This window comes from Hyla sarda, chromosome 10 (genome assembly GCF_029499605.1).
Source record: "Hyla sarda isolate aHylSar1 chromosome 10, aHylSar1.hap1, whole genome shotgun sequence".
In the NCBI taxonomy this organism is placed as follows: domain Eukaryota; kingdom Metazoa; phylum Chordata; class Amphibia; order Anura; family Hylidae; genus Hyla; species Hyla sarda.
The window spans coordinates 21,575,457-21,593,170 of NC_079198.1; the positions used below are offsets into that span (position 1 = coordinate 21,575,457).

Genomic DNA, 17,714 nt, shown 5'->3' on the forward strand with positions numbered 1-17,714 from the left:
CGTACATTGACTCCAGAATAAACTAAACATAAATCAAAAGTATACAGGTATCTGGAACTTTAAAGGGGTACTCCAGTGGAAAACTTTTTATTTTATTTTTTTTTTTTAAATCAACTGATGCCAGAAAGTTAAAGGGTTACTCCGCTCCCCAGCGTCCGGAACATTGAGTTCCGAACGCTGTGTGCGGGCTTCCGTGTTCACGCCCGCACCCTCGTGACGTCACGGCCTGCCCCTCAATGCAAGTCTATGGGAGTAATTTACAAATCTGTTTTAAGGGTTACTCCGCTCCCCAGCGTCCGGAACATTGAGTTCCGAACGCTGTGTGCGGGCTTCCATGTTCACGCCCGTCCCCTCGTGACATCACGGCCTGCCCCCTCAATGAAAGTCTATGGGAAGGGGGCGTGACAGCCGTCACGCCCCCTTCCCATAGACTTTCATTGAGGGGGGCAGGCCGTGATGTCACGAGGGGACGGGCGTGAAGATGGAAGCCCGCACACAGCGTTCGGAACTCAACGTTCCGGACTCAAAGTCTATGGGAAGCCGTCACGCTCCCTTCCCATAGACTTTCATTGAGGGGGGCAGGCCGTGATGTCACGAGGGGACGGGGGTGAAGATGGAAGCCCGCACACAGCGTTCGGAACTCAACGTTCCGGCCTCAAAGTCTATGGGAAGCCGTCACGCCCCCTTCCCATAGACTTTCATTGAGGGGGCAGGCCGTGATGTCACGAGGGGACGGGCGTGAACATGGAAGCCCGCACACAGCATTCAGAACTCAATGTTCCGGATGCTAGGGAGCGGAGTAACCCTTAAAACAGATTTGTAAATTACTTCTATTAAAAAAAAAAAAAAAATCTTAATCCTTCCAGTACTTATTAGCAGCTGTATACTACAGAGGAAATTCTTTTCTTTTTTGGATTTCTTTTCAGTTTGACCACAGTGCTCTCTGCTGCCACCTCTGTCCATGTCAGGAACTGTCCAGAGCAGGAGAAAATCCCCATAACAAACATATGCTGCTCTAGACAGTTCCTAAAATGGAAAAACAAGTTTAGATGTGTTCTACATTTAAAGGGGTAATCCGGTGAAAAACTTTTTTTTTTTTTTTTTTAAATCAACTGGTGCCAGAATGTTAAACAGATTTCAAAATTACTTCTATTTAAAAATCTTAATCCTTCCAGTACTTATCAGCTGCTGTGTGCTCCAGAGGAAGTGGAAATTTCTGTCTGACCACACTGCTCTCTACTGACACCTCTGTCTGTCTCAAGAGCTGTCAAGAGCAGAAGCAAATCCCCGTCGCAAACCTATCCTGCTCTGGACAGTTCCTGAGACAGACAGAGGTGTCAGCAGAGAGCAATGTGGTCGTGACAGAAAATAAATCCCAAAAGAAAAGAATTTCCTCTGTAGTATGCAGCCGCTAATAAGTACTAAAAGGATTAAGATTTTTTTTAATAGAAGTAAAAATGTACAAATCTGTTTAACTTTCTGGCAAAAAATAAAATTAAAATAAAAGGTTTTCCACCGTAGTAGCCGTTTAAAGAATCAATACTCCTAAAATGTGCTCTTTTCCACTGAGAAAAAGATGGGAACTATGAAAGGCAGAACATGTTACTATAGAGCTAGTATATGTCTATATCACATATATATGTAGACATGGCTACATAGCAGTATATCTTTATAAAGGGTCACAATACCATAGAGGTGAAGGGGATGAACCACAAGCAACCCACACTTGTCGCTAATGTTGTGTGTATAGGCCTTTAGAAAATGTGTACTGGTGTTTTTTTTTTTGTGTTATGTGATGTTATACTGTGTTGTTCCTTACAGAGTCCAACCATGGATGCCATTCTGCAGGTGGGTGTAAGTCCGCAAGGGTAAATGCCTTGGAGCCCTACACTTTAAAGGGGTACTCCAGTGGAAAACAATTTTATTCAGATCAACTGGCTCCAGAAAGTTAAACAGATTTGTAAAATCTTAAAGGGGTACTCCGCCCCTGGCATCTTATCTCCTATCCAAAGGATAGGGGATAAGATGTCAGATCGCCGCAGTCCCGCTGCTGGGGACCCCGGGGATCGCCGCTGCGGCACCCCGCCATCATTACTGCACAGAGCGAGTTCGCCCTGTGCGTAATGATGGGCGATACAGGGGCCGGAGCAGCGTGACGTCATGGCTCCGCCCCTCATGACATCACGGCCCGTCCCCTTAATGCAAGTCTATGGCAGGGGGCATGACGGCCGCCACGCCCCCTTCCCATAGACTTGTATTGACGGGGGCGGGACGTGACATCACGAGGGGCGGAGCCGTGACGTAACGATGCTCCGGCCCCTGTACTGCCCGTCATTACGTGCAGAGCGATCACGCTCTGCGCAGTAATGATAGCGCAGTGCCGCAGCGGCGATCCCCGGGGTCCCCAGCAGCGGGACCCCGGCGATCTGACATCTTATCCCCTATCCTTTGGATAAGGGATAAGATGTCTAGGGGCGGAGTACCCCTTTAATCCTTTCTATAGTTATCAGCTGCTGAAGTTGAGCTGTTCTTTTTCTGTCTGACAACAGTGCTGACACCTCTGACTGTCTCAGGAACTGTCCGTAGCATAAGAGGTTTGCTATGGGGATTCGCTCCTACTCTGGAGAGCTCCCGAGACAGGGGTCATCAGAGAGCATTTAGACAGAAAAGAACAACTCAAACTTCAGCAGCTGATAAGTACTAGAAGGATTAAGATTTTTTAATAGAAGTAATTTACAAATCTGTTTAACTTTCTGGAACCAGTTGCTATATATTAAAAAAATGTTTTTTCCTGGAATACCCCTCTAAATATTGTGGTGCCAAAAGCATTGTATTTTTAGGTGCATCTATAAAAATGAGTGTGAATAAAGTGAGGTTACTTGCTGTAAGAGAGAGTGGAGTTCTGGGACAAAGGAGCAAGCTGGTGATATGTAAGACTTGCAGACAATGACAGAAGTCGAAGTAAAGTACAGATTTTTTTTATATATATCAACTGGCTCCAGAAAGTTAAACAGATTTGTAAATTACTTCTATTAAAAAATCTTAATCCTGTCAGTACATATGAGCTGCTAGAATTGAGTTGTTCTTTTCTGTCTAAGTGCTCTCTGATGACATGTGTCTCGGGAACTGTCCAGAGTAGAAGCAAATCCCCATAGCAAACCTCTTCTACCTTGTGCAGTTCCCGAGACAAGCAGAGATGTCAGCAGAGACCACTGTTGCCAGACAGAAAACAACAACTCAACTTTAGCAGCTGATAATTATTGAAAGGATTAAGATTTTTTAATAGAAGTTATTATCAAATCTGTTTAACTTTCTGGAGCCAGTGGATATTAAAAAAAAAAAGTTTTTTTTCCCTGGAATACCCCTTTAACATTGGCACCAGTAGAATCTGCTGATTCAGGAAGACTATATTGTAAGGTTTCAGGAGTTACCGGTACTTAATGTTTAAGTTAAGTGGTTTTCTTAAAGGGGTACTCCACCCCTAGACATCTTATCCCCTATCCCAAGGTGAGACCCCCGCGATCTCAGTGCAGCACCCGGTGTTCATTTAGAACGCTTGGAGCGGGCGGGGTCGTGACGTCATGGTCATGGTGACCCCCATGGTCACACTCCCCCTCAATGCAAGTCTATGGGAGGGGGCGTGACTGCCGTCACGCCCCCTCCCATAGGCTTGCATTGAGGGTGTGTGGTGTGACATCATGAGGAGCGTGGTCGTGACGTCACGACCTCCGCCGCCCGTTCCAAGCGTTTGGAACAAAATGTTCCAAATGCTGGGGAAGCGGAGTACTTCTTTAAAGTTTCCATACACTTTCAGTTGCTGTATGACAGATAGCTATCTCTCCCGACATCACCATATACATGGATATTCAATACAGCTGAACGTTTATGAGGAGAGGGGAAGTGTAAGAGAGTTTATATCAAACTGGAATCAAACAGGGGCGATTCCAGGGGCCACCATAAACTTTTGATAGATAATGACCGGTTTGGCTGTCTTTTGTCTAAAATGTATGGACACCTTTAAATAAAGGATATCCTTATCTAAAAACATGGACTATAATTATGTTTAGAACATCTTGTGGGTGGGTGGGGGTAAAACATAAGTACTTTCATAGCCATAGTTGGTTAGGTGGTAATTCCTGTAAAAGGTTGTGGTCTAGTGGTTGTGAGGAGTCAAGGAGGTGACAAGGTATTCCTAAACAAGCTGCTGGTGCAATCCCACCAAATACGCTTGGGTGTGGAATGCTGTGGTATGGGGTAGCCTCCAAGGGTCCCACAGTGGCAATCTTGATTCAGGGAAAAGCTGTCCCCCTTTTGCTCTCCTTTCCCTGTAAAATGCTGTTCACTGTTGTTAGGGGAATTCCTTCTCTAGCAGCAGAGAGACCAGAACAGAAAATAAGAAGTGTTAGAAGGGCTTAGCTAGTGCTATGTGCAGGTGAGAGGGAAAGATCATGGACTGTGTGCTTGCAATCTGTAATTCTGTCTGCCTCCTTCAAAGCGATTAACACTGTGCCTGAAATGTACTGACCACCCAGTTCTAGCAGCTGTCCGTGTGCAAATAATTGTGCTTCTACTACTTTATGTACACCGTGTTGCCTGCTAAATGTAATCTCTCTTCTCCCTTTAGTCTACAGGTTTGTCATAATTTTCATCAGCAGCAGTTCAGTGCTTGTGTAACCCCTTCCTTGCTGTGATCCTGCTGCTGTTCTTTCCTTTCTTCTCACATAGCACCTTTCAAAGCCATTGCATCAGTAACCCCACACCATCTAGAGTAGTGTACTGTAAATAATCCCCCAGCACAGTACAGTCCAGTGAACTTTGTACAGTCCAGTGAAAGGTGTTGTCTTGTGATTGGTCAGACAAGTAAAAGAAAGGAAGTCCAGCAGTGGGTACTGCTGGAAAACAGTCCAGCTCTGGTCCCACCTCATGAAACACAGAAAAGGAGAAATAGCTGTGCATCATGGAGGGGACTCTCAAGAGCTCCAGAATAGCAGCAATAAAGAGCAATAAAATGACATTGTTACTACTCTGAAAGGCTAACCAAATAAAACCACACAGATTTAAAAAAAGAAAAAAACACTAACATTAAAACCACCTTCATAATATTATATATCAGCCCTTACCTACCAAGGCAAGGACATCATAAGAGGTATCTGAAACTAAGACATCAACAGCGAAGTCCTGCAAATTTACCCCTTGACAGACGCCATCGTTACCAGATAACCAATTCCCTAGTTTTAATGTTATGGCTGATAGAGGTTAAAGGGGTACTTCGGTGAAATACTTTTTTTTTTTTTTTTTTTTTAAATCAACTGGTGCCAGAACATTAAACAGATTTGTAAATTACTTCTATTTAAAAATTGTAATCCTTCTAGTACTTATCAGCTGCTGTATGCTCCAGAGGAAGTTATGTTCTTTAAAAAAAAAAAAATCTGCTGACACCTCTGTCCATGTCAGGAATTGTCCAGAGCAGGATAGATTTGCTATGGGGATTTGCTTGCTCTTGACAGTTCCTGAGACAGCAGAGAGCACTGTGGTCAGACAGAAAATAAATTTCCACTTCCTGTGGAGCATACAGCAGCTGATAAGTACTGGAAGGAATAAGATTTTTAAATAAAAGTAATTTACAAATCTGTTTAACCCCTTCACGACGAGCGACGTACATGTGCGGCGCCGCGAAGTGTCACTTGACGCGCGGCGACGTACATGTACGTCGCGGGGTTCCGGGAGCGCCGCGTCACCAGTAGCGGTGATCGGACCGGGATGACTGTTGTTATCTAACAGCAGGCATCCCGGCACATCGCCGAGGGGGGTCCTGAGACCCCCCCATAACCGCGATGCGCGCAAATCGCAGGTCAATTCAGACCTGCGATCTGCACGATTCCGGGTCATACGGGTCACTGGTGACCCGGTGACCCGGAAAATAAGAGGGATCGGGGGTGTCCGAGACACCCTCGATCCCCCTAAAGGGATAGGAGTTTGGTGGCAAGGGTGCCACCCCTCCTATCCCTGCTATTGGTCGGCCGAGCGACCGACCGATAGCAGACCGGGGGAGGGGGGGTTAAAGTTCGGTTCCCCCGCTTTGCCCACCTATCGGTGTCCGGGCAAAACGGGGGAACCGTACAGGGATGATCGGCGCCGAAGGTCCCTACCTGGATCCCGGATCCCGGAGCGCGATCCTCCATGCGGGGATCCCCCACGTGCGGCGGCGGCTTCCGGGTCCTGCTAGGTGAGTTGTTGCCTAGCAACATCCGGAGGGCCACAGTTTACAGTGGTCTCTAAACCGTGGCCCTCCAGATGTTGCAAAACTACAACTCCCAGCATGCCCAGACAGCTGTTTGCTGTGTGGGCATGCTGGGACTTGTAGTTTTGCAATATTTAGAGGGGTTCAGGTTGTAGACCACTAAGTGGTCTCAAACTGTAGCCCTCCAGATGTTGCAAAACTACAACTCTCAGCATGCCCAGACAGCAGTTTGCTGTCTGGGCATGCTGAGAGTTGTAGTTTTGCAACATCTGGAGGGCCACAGTTTTGAGACCACTGGACAGTGATTTACAACTTGAACCCCTCTAAATCTTGCAAAACTACAACTCCCAGCATTCAGGAACAGCATAAGGCTGTCTTGGCATGCTGGGAGTTGTACTTGCGTGCCTCCAGCCATTGCATAACTACATCTCCCAGCATGACCTTCCGCAATCAGTACATGCTGGGAGTTGTAGTTTTGCAACAGCTGGAGGCACACTGGTTGGAAAATACTGAGTTAGGTCATAGAACCTAACTCAAGGTTTTCCAGCCAGTGTGCCTCCAGCTGTTGCAAAACTACAACTCCCAGCATGCATGGTCTGTCAGTGCATGCTGGGAGTTGTAGTTTTGACCCCCCCCCCCCCCCCCCCCCCCCCCCCCCCGCTCCCGTGTGAATGTACAGGCTACATTCACACTGGCGGCAGATTACAGTGAGTTCCCCGCTGCAAATTTGAGCTCAGTGTAATCTGCCGCCAGTGTGAATGTAACCTAAAAACACTACACTAACATAAAATAAAGAGTAAAACACTACATATACACACGTACACTGCCCCCCACCACCCCCCTTCCCCAATAAAAATGAAAAACGTATTGTATGGCAGTGTTTCTAAGATGGAGCCTCCAGCTGTTGCAAAACAAAAACTCCCAGAATTTCTGGACAGCAATTGACTGTCCAGGCATGCTAGGGAGTTTAGCAACAGCTGGAGGCACCCTGTTTGGGAATCACTGGCATAGAATACCCCTATGTCCACCCCTATGCAAGTCCCTAATTCAGGCCTCAAATGCGCATGGCGCTCTCTCACTTCGGAGCCCTGTCGTATTTCAAGGCAAAATAATAGGGTCACATATGGGGTATCGCCGTACTCGGGAGAAATTGCCTAACAAATTTTGGGGGGCTTTTTCTCCTTTTACCCCTTATGAAAAGGAACAGTTGTGGTCTACACCAGCATGTTAGTGTAAAAAAATAAACATTTTTACACTAACATGCTGGTGTTGCCCTATACTTTTCATTTTCACAAGAGGTAAAAGGGAAAAACGCCCCCCAAAATTTGTAATGCAATTTCTCCCGAGTACGGAGATACCCCATATGTGGGCGCAAAGTGCTCTGGTGGCGCACAACAAGGCCCAGAAGGAAGAGTGCGCCATGTACATTTGAGGTGATTTGCACAGGGGTGGCTGATTGTTACAGCGGTTCTGACAAACGCAAAAAAAACAAAACCCCACATGTGACCCCATTTTGGAAACTACACCCCTCAAGGAATGTAATAAGGGGTGCAGCGAGAATTTACACCCCACAGGTGTCTGACGGATCTTTGGAACAGTGGTCCGTGAAAATGAAAAATTTTGCACAGCCCACTGTTCCAAAGATCTGTCAGACACCAGTGGGGGGGGGTAAATGCTCACTGTACCCCTCATTATATTCTGTGAGGGGTCTAGTTTCCAAAATGTTATGCCATGTGGGGATTATTTTGCTGCTCTGGCACCATAGGGGCTTCCTAAATGCGACAAGCCCCCCGAGCAAAATTTGCTCTCAAAAAGCCAAATATGACGCCTTCTCTTCTGAGCATTGTAGTTCGCCCGTAGTTCACTTCAGGTCCACTTATGGGGTACCTCCATACTCAGAATAGATGGGGTTACAAATTTTGGGGGGTCTTTTCTGCTTTTAACCCTTTAAAAATGTGAAATTTGGGGGAAAACCAACATTTTAGTGAATTTTTTTTTTTTTACATATGCAAAAGTCGTGAAACACCTGTGGGGTATTAAGGCTCACTTTATTCCTTGTTATGTTCCTCAAGGGGTCTAGTTTCCAAAATGGTATGCCATGTGTTTTTTTTTGCTGTTCTGGCACCATAGGGGCTTCCTAAATGCGACATGCCCCCCAAAAACAATTTCAGAAAAACGTACTCTCTAAAATCCCCTTGTCGCTCCTTCGCTTCTGAGCCCTCTACTGCGCCCGCCGAACACTTTACATAGACATATGAGGTATGTGCTTACTCGAGACAAATTGGGCTACAAACATAAGTATAAATTTTCTCCTTTTACCCCTTGTAAAAATTCAAAAACTGAGTCTACAAGAACATGCGAGTGTAAAAAATGAAGATTTTGAATTTTCTCCTTCACTTTGCTGCTTTTCCTGTGAAACACCTAAAGGGTTAAAACATTTACTGAATGTCATTTTGAATACTTTGGGGGTGTAGTTTTTATAATGGGGTCATTTATGGGGTATTTCTAATATGAAGACCCTTCAAATCCAGTTCAAACCTGAACTGGTCCCTGAAAAATTGCGAGTTTGAAAATTTTGTGAAAAATTGGAAAATTGCTACTGAACTGTGAAGCCCTCTGATGTCTTCCAAAAGTAAAAACTCGTTAATTTTATGATGCCAACATAAAGTAGACATATTGTATATGTGAATAAAAAAAAAATTTATTTGGAATATCCATTTCCTTACAAGCAGAGAGCTTCAAAGTTAGAAAAATGCAAAATTTTACATTTTTTCATCAAATTTTGGGATTTTTCACCAAGAAAGGATGCAAGATACCACAAAAATGTACCACTATGTTAAAGTAGAATATGTCACGAAAAAACAATCTCGGAATCAGAATGATAACTAAAAGCATTCCAGAGTTATTAATGTTTAAAGTGACAGTGGTCAGATTTGCAAAAAAGGGCTTCGTCCTAGAGGTGAAAATGGGCTCCGTCCTTAAGGGGTTAAAGGGGTACTCCGTTGAAAAACTTTTTTTTTTTTTTTTTTTTTTTTTTTTAAATCAACTGGTGCCAGAAAGTTAAACAGATTAGTAAATTACTTCTATTAAAAAAATCTTAATCCTTCCAGTACTTATCAGCTGCTGAATACTACAGAGGAAATTCTTTTCTTTTTGGAACACAGTGCTCTCTGCTGAATCACGAGCCCAGTGCTCTCTGCTGACATCTCTGTCCATTTTAGGAACTGTCCAGAGCAGCATATGTTTTCTATGGGGGATTTTCTCCTACTCTGGACAGTTCCTAAAATGGACAGAGATGTCAGCAGAGAGCACTGTGCTCGTGATGTCAGCAGAGAGCTCTGGGTTCCGAAAAGAAAAGGATTTCTTCTGTAGTATTCAGCAGCTAATAAGTACTGGAAGGATTAAGATTTGTTAATAAGTAAGTCATTTACAAATCTGTTTAACTTTCTGGCACCGGTTGATTTGAAAAAAAAAAATAATAATTTTTTCACCGGAGTGACCCTTTAAATGTAGAACACATCTAAGCTTGTTTTTCTGAACTATATCACTCAACTGACCTCAGGTTTCATCTGTTTTAGTGTTTTTACCGACTTGAAACTATTATTTGAAGAGGAAAGAAAACATAAAGCGGTAATGTATAAATGTATAAAACATATGTTCTTAGATAGACAAATAGCCCTGTGCAGAAGCAAAGTGTGCACATCTGCAGACAGCTCCGAAAACTCTCCGCTTCCTGCCTCGACCACAGGATAGCACCGCAGAACTGTCTAATGTGACCCAGATATCAGATATATGGTCAATACTTCTACTGACTCAGCACTGATGAAATACAGCTATGATATAAAGTCATCTACAAGGCAACATAACATGGTCATGGAGACTAGTTCTGGTGAAATGTAATTGTTTGCGGCTTCATGCAACTTTTACTAAAAAGTTTTTCTTATACAGTGACCCCCCCGACCTACGATGTCCCCGACATACGATCATTTCAACATACGATGGTCTCTCAGAGGCCATTGCATGTTGAAGGCAGCATCAACATACGATGCTTTTGTATGTCGGGGCCATCGCATAAGCGGCTATCCGGCAGCGCAGACTGCTTCAGCCGCCACTGGATAGCCGATTACGGTGCCCCGTGTGCTCCGCTGACGATCACTTACCTGTCCTCGGGGCTCCGGCGCGTTCCTCTTCGGGATCCCCTGCATCGTCGGCGCTCTCCATCGCCGTCATCACGTCGCTGCGCACGCCGTCCCGTCATCCAATAGGAGCGGTGTGAGCAGCGACGTGATGGCGGCGACGGAGAGCGAGGATGAAGGGGAAGCAGAGGCCTTGCCGGAGCATCAGGGACGCGGCGACAGCGATGGACGGCAACATCCCGGGCAGCGGTGACGAGCGGTGACGGTCCGGAGCGGCGGGGACAGGTGAGTACAACTTCGTCTAACAGTGGTCTACAACCTGCGGACCTCCAGATGTTGCAAAACTACAACACCCAGCATGCCCAGACAGCCAACGGCTGTCCGGGCATGCTGGGTGTTGTAGTTTTGCAACATCTGGAGGTCCGCAGGTTGTAGACCACTGTCCTATACTTTACATTGCACGGATCCCTCAACAAACGATGGTTTCAACAAACGATGGTCCGTTTGGAACGGATTACCATCGTATGTTGAGGGACCACTGTACAATATATATATATATATATATATATATATATATATATATATATATATATTATGTAATGAGGCAACGGATTCAGATTACAGTGAAGTGGTATTCCGCTTTATCCCCTATCCAAAGGGTAGGGAATAAGATGTCTGATTGCGGGGGTCCCGCCGCTGGGGAACCCCACGATCTCCCTGCTGCACCCGGCATTCTTTTAGAACGTGGGGTGGTGCAGCGTTGGAGGCTCGTGACGTCACGGCCACGCCCCCTCAATATAAGTCTATGGGAGGGGGCGTGATGGCCGTCCCATAGACCTGCATTGAGGGGTGTGGCCATAACGTCACAAGCGGGGCACGGTTGGGACATCACAAGCCTCCGCCCCGCATTGCCAGTCATCCGGCACGAATCGCGGGGGTCCCCAGCAGCGGGAACCCCGCGATCTGACCTCTTATCCCCTATCCTTTGGATAGGGGATAAGATGTCTAGGGGCGGAGTACCCATTTAATACAGTAAAGTTTTATGAAAGTGGAAAACCCCTAAAAATTCAATTAAGTTGGCCTAAAAATGTTTTCGTGGTTTGAATAAAGGATAAGAATAGAGCCAGTATAATAATCACAAAGGAAAGAAAGAAGTGCCCGACCGCCAATGTACGTAAAAATTTGTAGACCGTTTTTATTATACATGTATAAAGCAAAAAAGACCAGAGAAAAAACTATAAAACCATTTAAATACTTATACTAATGCCTGAATAAAGCAGTTAAAGGGGTTATCCAGGAAAAAAAAATGTTTATATATTTTTTTATAAGAAAGTTAAACAGATTTATAAATTATTTCTATCAAAAAATCTTAATCCTTTCAGTACTTATGAGCTGCTGAAGTTGAGTTGTTATCTAAGTGCTCTCTGATGACAAGTGTCTCGGGAACTGTCCAGAGAAGAAGCAAATCCCCATAGCAAACCTCTTCTACTCTGTGCAGTTCCCGAGACAAGCAGAGATGTCAGCAGATAGCACTGTTGCCAGACAGAAAAGAACAACTCAACTTCAGCAGCGGATAATTAATGAAAGGATTAAGATTTTTTAATAGAAGTAATTTACAAATCTGTTTAAAGGGGTTATCCAGGAAAAAACTTTTTTTTATATATATATCAACTGGCTCCAGAAAGTTAAACAGATTTGTATATTACTTCTATTAAAAAATCTTAATCCTTTCAGTACTTATGAGCTTCTGAAGTTAAGGTTTTTCTTTTCTGTCTAAGTGCTCTCTGATGACACGTGTCTCGGGAACCGCCCAGTTTAGAAGAGGTTTGCTATGGGGATTTGCTTCTAAACTGGGCGGTTCCTGAGACACGTGTCATCAGAGAGCACTTAGACAGAAAAGAACAGCCTTAACTTCAGAAGCTCATAAGTACTGAAAGGATTAAAATTTTTTAATAGAAGTAATTTACAAATCTGTTTAACGTTCTGGAGCCAGTTGATATATAAAAAAAAGTTTTTTCATGGATAAACCGTTTAATAAGGTATATCAAACCCTTCTGGATGCAGCAATAAGCATAGGACTGTGTACCATGCAGATGGCAGCCTGGTACTCACTAGCAGCTAATAATAAATACATTCAATAATAGTATAAAGTAGATGAAAATAAGAATGGATGGGGGAAAAATATCTCAAACACTGCAGTGCCAAGTGACTGGGATACTTCATCCCTGAGGAAGTATCTACGTGACAAAATGTGTGGGGACGCCGCTTCTAGACTTTGGGCTATACTTTTGTGCAGATTGGGTGACGGAACTTCCATTTTTCGCAGCTTATAATGTGTATATTGTTATGTATTGTGACTAGAGATGAGCAAACTTACAGTAGATTCAATTCGTCACAAACTTCTCGGCTCGGCAGTTGATGACTTTAGCCTGCATAAATTAGTTCAGCTTTCCGGTGCTCCGGTGGGCTGGAAAAGGTGGATACATTCCTAACAGACTCTTTCCTAGGAATGTATCCACCTTTTCCAGCCCACGGGAGCACCTGAAAGCTGAACTCATTTATGCAGGATAAGTCATCAACTGCCGAGCCGAGAAGTTTGTGACGAATCGAATTTACTGTAAGTTCGCTCATCTCTAATTGTGACCATTTAGCACAGTCGGTTGGCACTGCAGTGTTCGAGACATATTTTTTTTACATCTAGAAGTGTCTAATAGCATATTCACTGCTATATTCAGGTGTTGTGGTATGTTTTCAATAGTTTTTACTTAATTTTTTTTGTTTTTGCTTTATACATGTATAATAAAAGTACATATTTTACATAAATTTGTGGTTTTATACTTTTTTTTTGTTGCTGTCTTTTTATTTTGCGATTATTATACTGTATTTGCAAGGTAATTACACTGGAGTTTTTAATATTGCTCATAATGCCCATTACCATTGGTGTTGTTTAGAAATCGCCATTATAGTCATCCCCTCCAGAAGAAATAATAGTACCTGGATTGGGTTGGCTGGTCACTAGATTGTCCTGGTACCAGTCCTGACGACTGCCCCAACCTGCGTTCTGTATGTTCAGCATTCTTATCTTCTGGTCAGTGCCATCAGCCCCCATGGACCAACCAGCCGTACTTGGAGCAGAGAAGCTTATGGTAGATCAGCAGCGCATCCTGTAATGGGGTCTTCTACATTAATCTAAAAGAGAACAAAAAGGGGGTTGTTGTTTAGTATCGGTTTTCCCAGGGGATACAGTGTTGGCATAAAGCAGTACTCATGAGCTGCTGAAGTTGAGTTGTTCTTTTCTGTCTAAGTGCTCTCTGATGACACCTGTCTCGGGAACTGTCCAGAATAGAAGCAAATCCCCAAAGCAAACCTCTTCTACTCTGTGCAGTTCCCGAGACAGACAGAGATGTCAGCAGAGAGCATTGTTGTCAGACAGAAAAGAACAACTCAACTTCAGCAGCTGATAATTATTCGAAGGATTAAGATTTTTTAATAGAAGTAATTTACAAATCTGTTTAACTTTCTGGAGCCAGTTGATATATAAAACATTTTTTTTTCCCTCTAATACCCCCTTTAAGTTAATGCTTGGATTCCCATGAAATAACAATTCTGGAACATCTTTTCTTTTAGCTCTGTCTTGTGCTGTCCCTCTTTTATTCTTACTTAAAGGGGTACTCCCATGGAAAACATTTCTTTTTTAAATCAACTGGTGCCAGAAAGTTAAACAGATTTGTAAATCCCTTCTATTAAAAAATCTTAATCTTTCCAGTAATTTTTAGGGTCTGTATACTACAGAGGAAATGCTTTTCTTTTTGGAACACAGTACTCTCTGCTGACATCATGACCACAGTGCTCTCTGCTGACATCTCTGTCCATTTTAGGAACTGTCAAGAGCAGCATAAGTTTGCTATGGGGATTTTCTCCTACTCTGGACAGTTCTTAAAATGGACAGAGATGTCAGCAGAGAGCACTGTGTTCAAAAAAGAAAACTTTGTAGTATTTAGCAGCTAATAAGTACTGGAAGGATTAAGATTTTTTAATAGAAGTAATTTACAAATCTGTTTAACTTTCTGGCACCAGTTGATTTAAAAAAAAAAAAATGTTTTCCATGGTAGTACCCCTTTAAAATGTATGACTAAGGGCTCTTCTAGATAAGCCCCACCCTCTGTGATCGGTAATCATTACTAAGCCTTCACAAGGCTCAATCAATCGTTCACAAGGCCCTTTATATTCATCACTGTTGGCCTCGTGTCACCTGTTCACACAGGGTAATGTGTGACTGATAGCAATAATTTAAACCATCCGATCAGCTGATGGAAAAGCGTTTGCTGGTTCGTTGGCTGATCACTCACCCTTTTATGCCTAGGAAATTCATTTGCCCAATCTGCGGCCCATGTAAAAGGGCCTTAAAGGGGTACTCCACTGCCCCAGCGCTTTGAACATTTTGTTCCAAATGCTGGGTGCAAGCTGCCACACCCCTTTCCATAGGCATGCACTGAGGGGGTGTGGTGTGATGTCATGAGGGGCGTGGCCGTGACATCACAACCCCAGCAGCCAGTGGAGTACCCCTTTAAATAGCCTCCTTGGTGTCTGAGATCATCCAGTCAAAGCTTCCAGTGTCACCCAGTTGTGGTATGCTGCAACGGATATAGGATTAAAGGGGTATTTCAGGATCTTTTTTTTTTTGACTATGCTACAGGAACTGATAACCAAAAATATGTTACACCAAACTGAATCATAAAATCTCACTTGATTGAAAATATTTATAAAACACACTTATTATAAAATACAGAGAATATGGAACCAACAAGAATATAGTAAAAAATGGAGCACTCACCCGGTTTGAACAACAACGTGCTTCTTTATTTCGTTACAGCATAGTAGCGTTCCAACACATGTGGGACAGCGGACAAAAACAGAGGGGCGGGGGAGTGAGTTGGGCGACGGTCCGTATCGCGCAATTGCGCGATACGGACCGTCGCCCAACTCACTCCCCCACTCCTCTGTTTCTGTCCGCTCTCCCACGTGTTGGAACGCTACTATGCTGTAACGAAATAAAGAAGCATGTTGTTCATTCAGACCGGGTGAGTGCTTCATTCTTTACTATATTGCAGGGGCCTGACGAAGCGCTGATTGCGCGATACGGACCGTCACCGAACCCACTCCCCCACCCCTCTGTTTCCATCTTCTCTCCCACATGTGTTGGAACGCTACTATTCTGTAACAAAATAAAGAAGCACGTTGTTCGTTCAGACCGGGTGAGTGCTTCATTCTTTACTATATTGCAGGGGCCTGACGAAGCGCTGATTGCGCGATACGGACTGTCACCCAACCCACTCCCCCACCCCTCTGTTTCCATCCTCTCTCCCACATGTGTTGGAACGCTACTATGCTGTAACAAAATAAAGAAGCACGTTGTTCGTTCAGACCGGGTCAGTGCTTCATTCTTTACTATTTTGCAGGGGCCTGACGAAGCGCTGATTGCGCGATACGGACCGTCACCCAACCCACTCCCCCACCCCTCTGTTTCCATCCTCTCTCCCACATGTGTTGGAACGCTACTATGCTGTAACGAAATAAAGAAGCACGTTGTTCGTTCAGACCGGGTGAGTGCTCTATTCTTTACTATATTCTTGTTGGATGTATTTTGGACTTTATATGTGAGCACCGCAATGGTCTTTACACCAGAAGAGCTTAGCGGCAGAAGATTAGTAGAGTAGCAGTGCCGGGTATTTTCTGTTGTGGATTGGCATAGTATGTGGAATGTGACTGGCAAGATATACAGTACACTTGAGGAAATACAAGATATGAGGTGGTCAGTATAGTGAATGTGCAATAAATATGCAAGCGAGGTGTAGGTAAGGCTGGGTTCACATCACGTTTTCTCCCATACGGGAGCGCATACGGCAGGGGGGAGCTAGAAACTCGCGCTCCCGTATGCCTTTCTATGCGCTCCCGTATGTAATTCATTTTAATGAGCCGGCCGCAGTGAAAGGTTCTGTCCGGTCGGCTCATTTTTGCGCTGTATGCGCTTTTTCCTCGGACCTAAAACTGTGGTCAACCACGGTTTGAGGTCCGGTTGTAAAAGTGCATACAGTGCAAAAATGAGCCGACCGGACCGAACGTTTCACTCCGGCCGGCTCATTGAAATGAATTACATACGGGAGCGCATAGAAAGGCATGCGGGAGCGCGAGGTTTCAGCTCCCCCTGTCGTATGTGCTCCCGTATGGGAGAAAACGTAGTGGGGACCCAGCCTCAGACACACTCACCAATGGAGTCAACATATAAAAAACAGAAAGGGGGAGGCAAGAACATATAGTGTGCACTAACCCCAGTATCAATCCCAATATGGTAAGAGAGAGTAAGTAGCAAAATGCAAAAAATATATGTGAACATGCAAGACCCACAAGCATAAGTAACGAAGAGTAAAGATACACCATACCACTTTACAAGTGGTCTGTATGGTGTATCTTTACTCTTCGTTACTTATGCTTGTGGGTCTTGCATGTTCACATATATTTTTTGCATTTTGCTACTTACTCTCTCTTACCATATTGGGATTGATACTGGGGTTAGTGCATATTAGAAACATATAGAAACATAGAATGTGTCAGCAGATAAGAACCATTTGGCCCATCTAGTCTGCCCAATAAACTTAATCCTATCAATAGTCCCTGGTCCTATCTTTTATGAAGGATAGTCTTATACCTATCTCTATCTTATATGAAGGATAGTCTTATACCTATCCCTATCTTATATGAAGGATAGTCTTATACCTATCCCTATCTTATATGAAGGATAGCCTTATACCTATCTCTATCTTATATGAAGGATAGCCTTATACCTATATGAAGCCTTATATCTTATATGAAGGATAGTCTTATACCTATCTCTATCTTATATGAAGGATAGTCTTATACCTATCCCTATCTTATATGAAGGATAGCCTTATACCTATCTCTATCTTATATAAAGGATAGTCTTATACCTATCCCTATCTTATATGAAGGATAGCCTTATACCTATCTTATATAAAGGATAGTCTTATACCTTTCTCTATCTTATATGAAGGATAGCCTTATATCTATCCCTATCTTATATAAAGGATAGCCTTATACTTATCTCTATCTTATATGAAGGATAGCCTTATACCTATCTCTATCTTATATAAAGGATAGCCTTATGCCTATCTCTATCTTATATAAAGGATAGTCTTATACCTATCCCTATCTTATATGAGGGATACCCTTATACCTATCCCTATCTTATATGAAGTATAGCCTTATACCTATCCCTATCTTATATGAAGGATAGCCTTATACCTATCTCTATCTTATAT

At 43.7% G+C, this 17,714-nt stretch overlaps 1 protein-coding gene and 1 long non-coding RNA gene across 4 annotated transcripts in view; one reads left to right on the forward strand and one right to left on the reverse strand.

Moving 5' to 3' along the window:
• LOC130293474 (paired box protein Pax-6-like) overlaps positions 1–17,714 on the reverse strand; it is a 72,080-nt gene that overhangs the window by 29,459 nt on the left and 24,907 nt on the right. For all 3 annotated transcript variants that reach the window (XM_056542198.1, XM_056542199.1, XM_056542197.1), the window contains exon 2: positions 13,372–13,566. In XM_056542198.1, the coding sequence (XP_056398173.1) occupies positions 13,372–13,486 (115 nt within the window). In that variant the 5' untranslated portion in view covers positions 13,487–13,566. The remainder of the gene's footprint in view (positions 1–13,371; positions 13,567–17,714) is intronic.
• Positions 1,821–15,984, forward strand: LOC130293475 (uncharacterized). Its single transcript, XR_008848219.1, has 3 exons — positions 1,821–1,848; positions 9,820–9,871; positions 15,837–15,984. It is a non-coding gene; the product is annotated as an uncharacterized LOC130293475 (long non-coding RNA).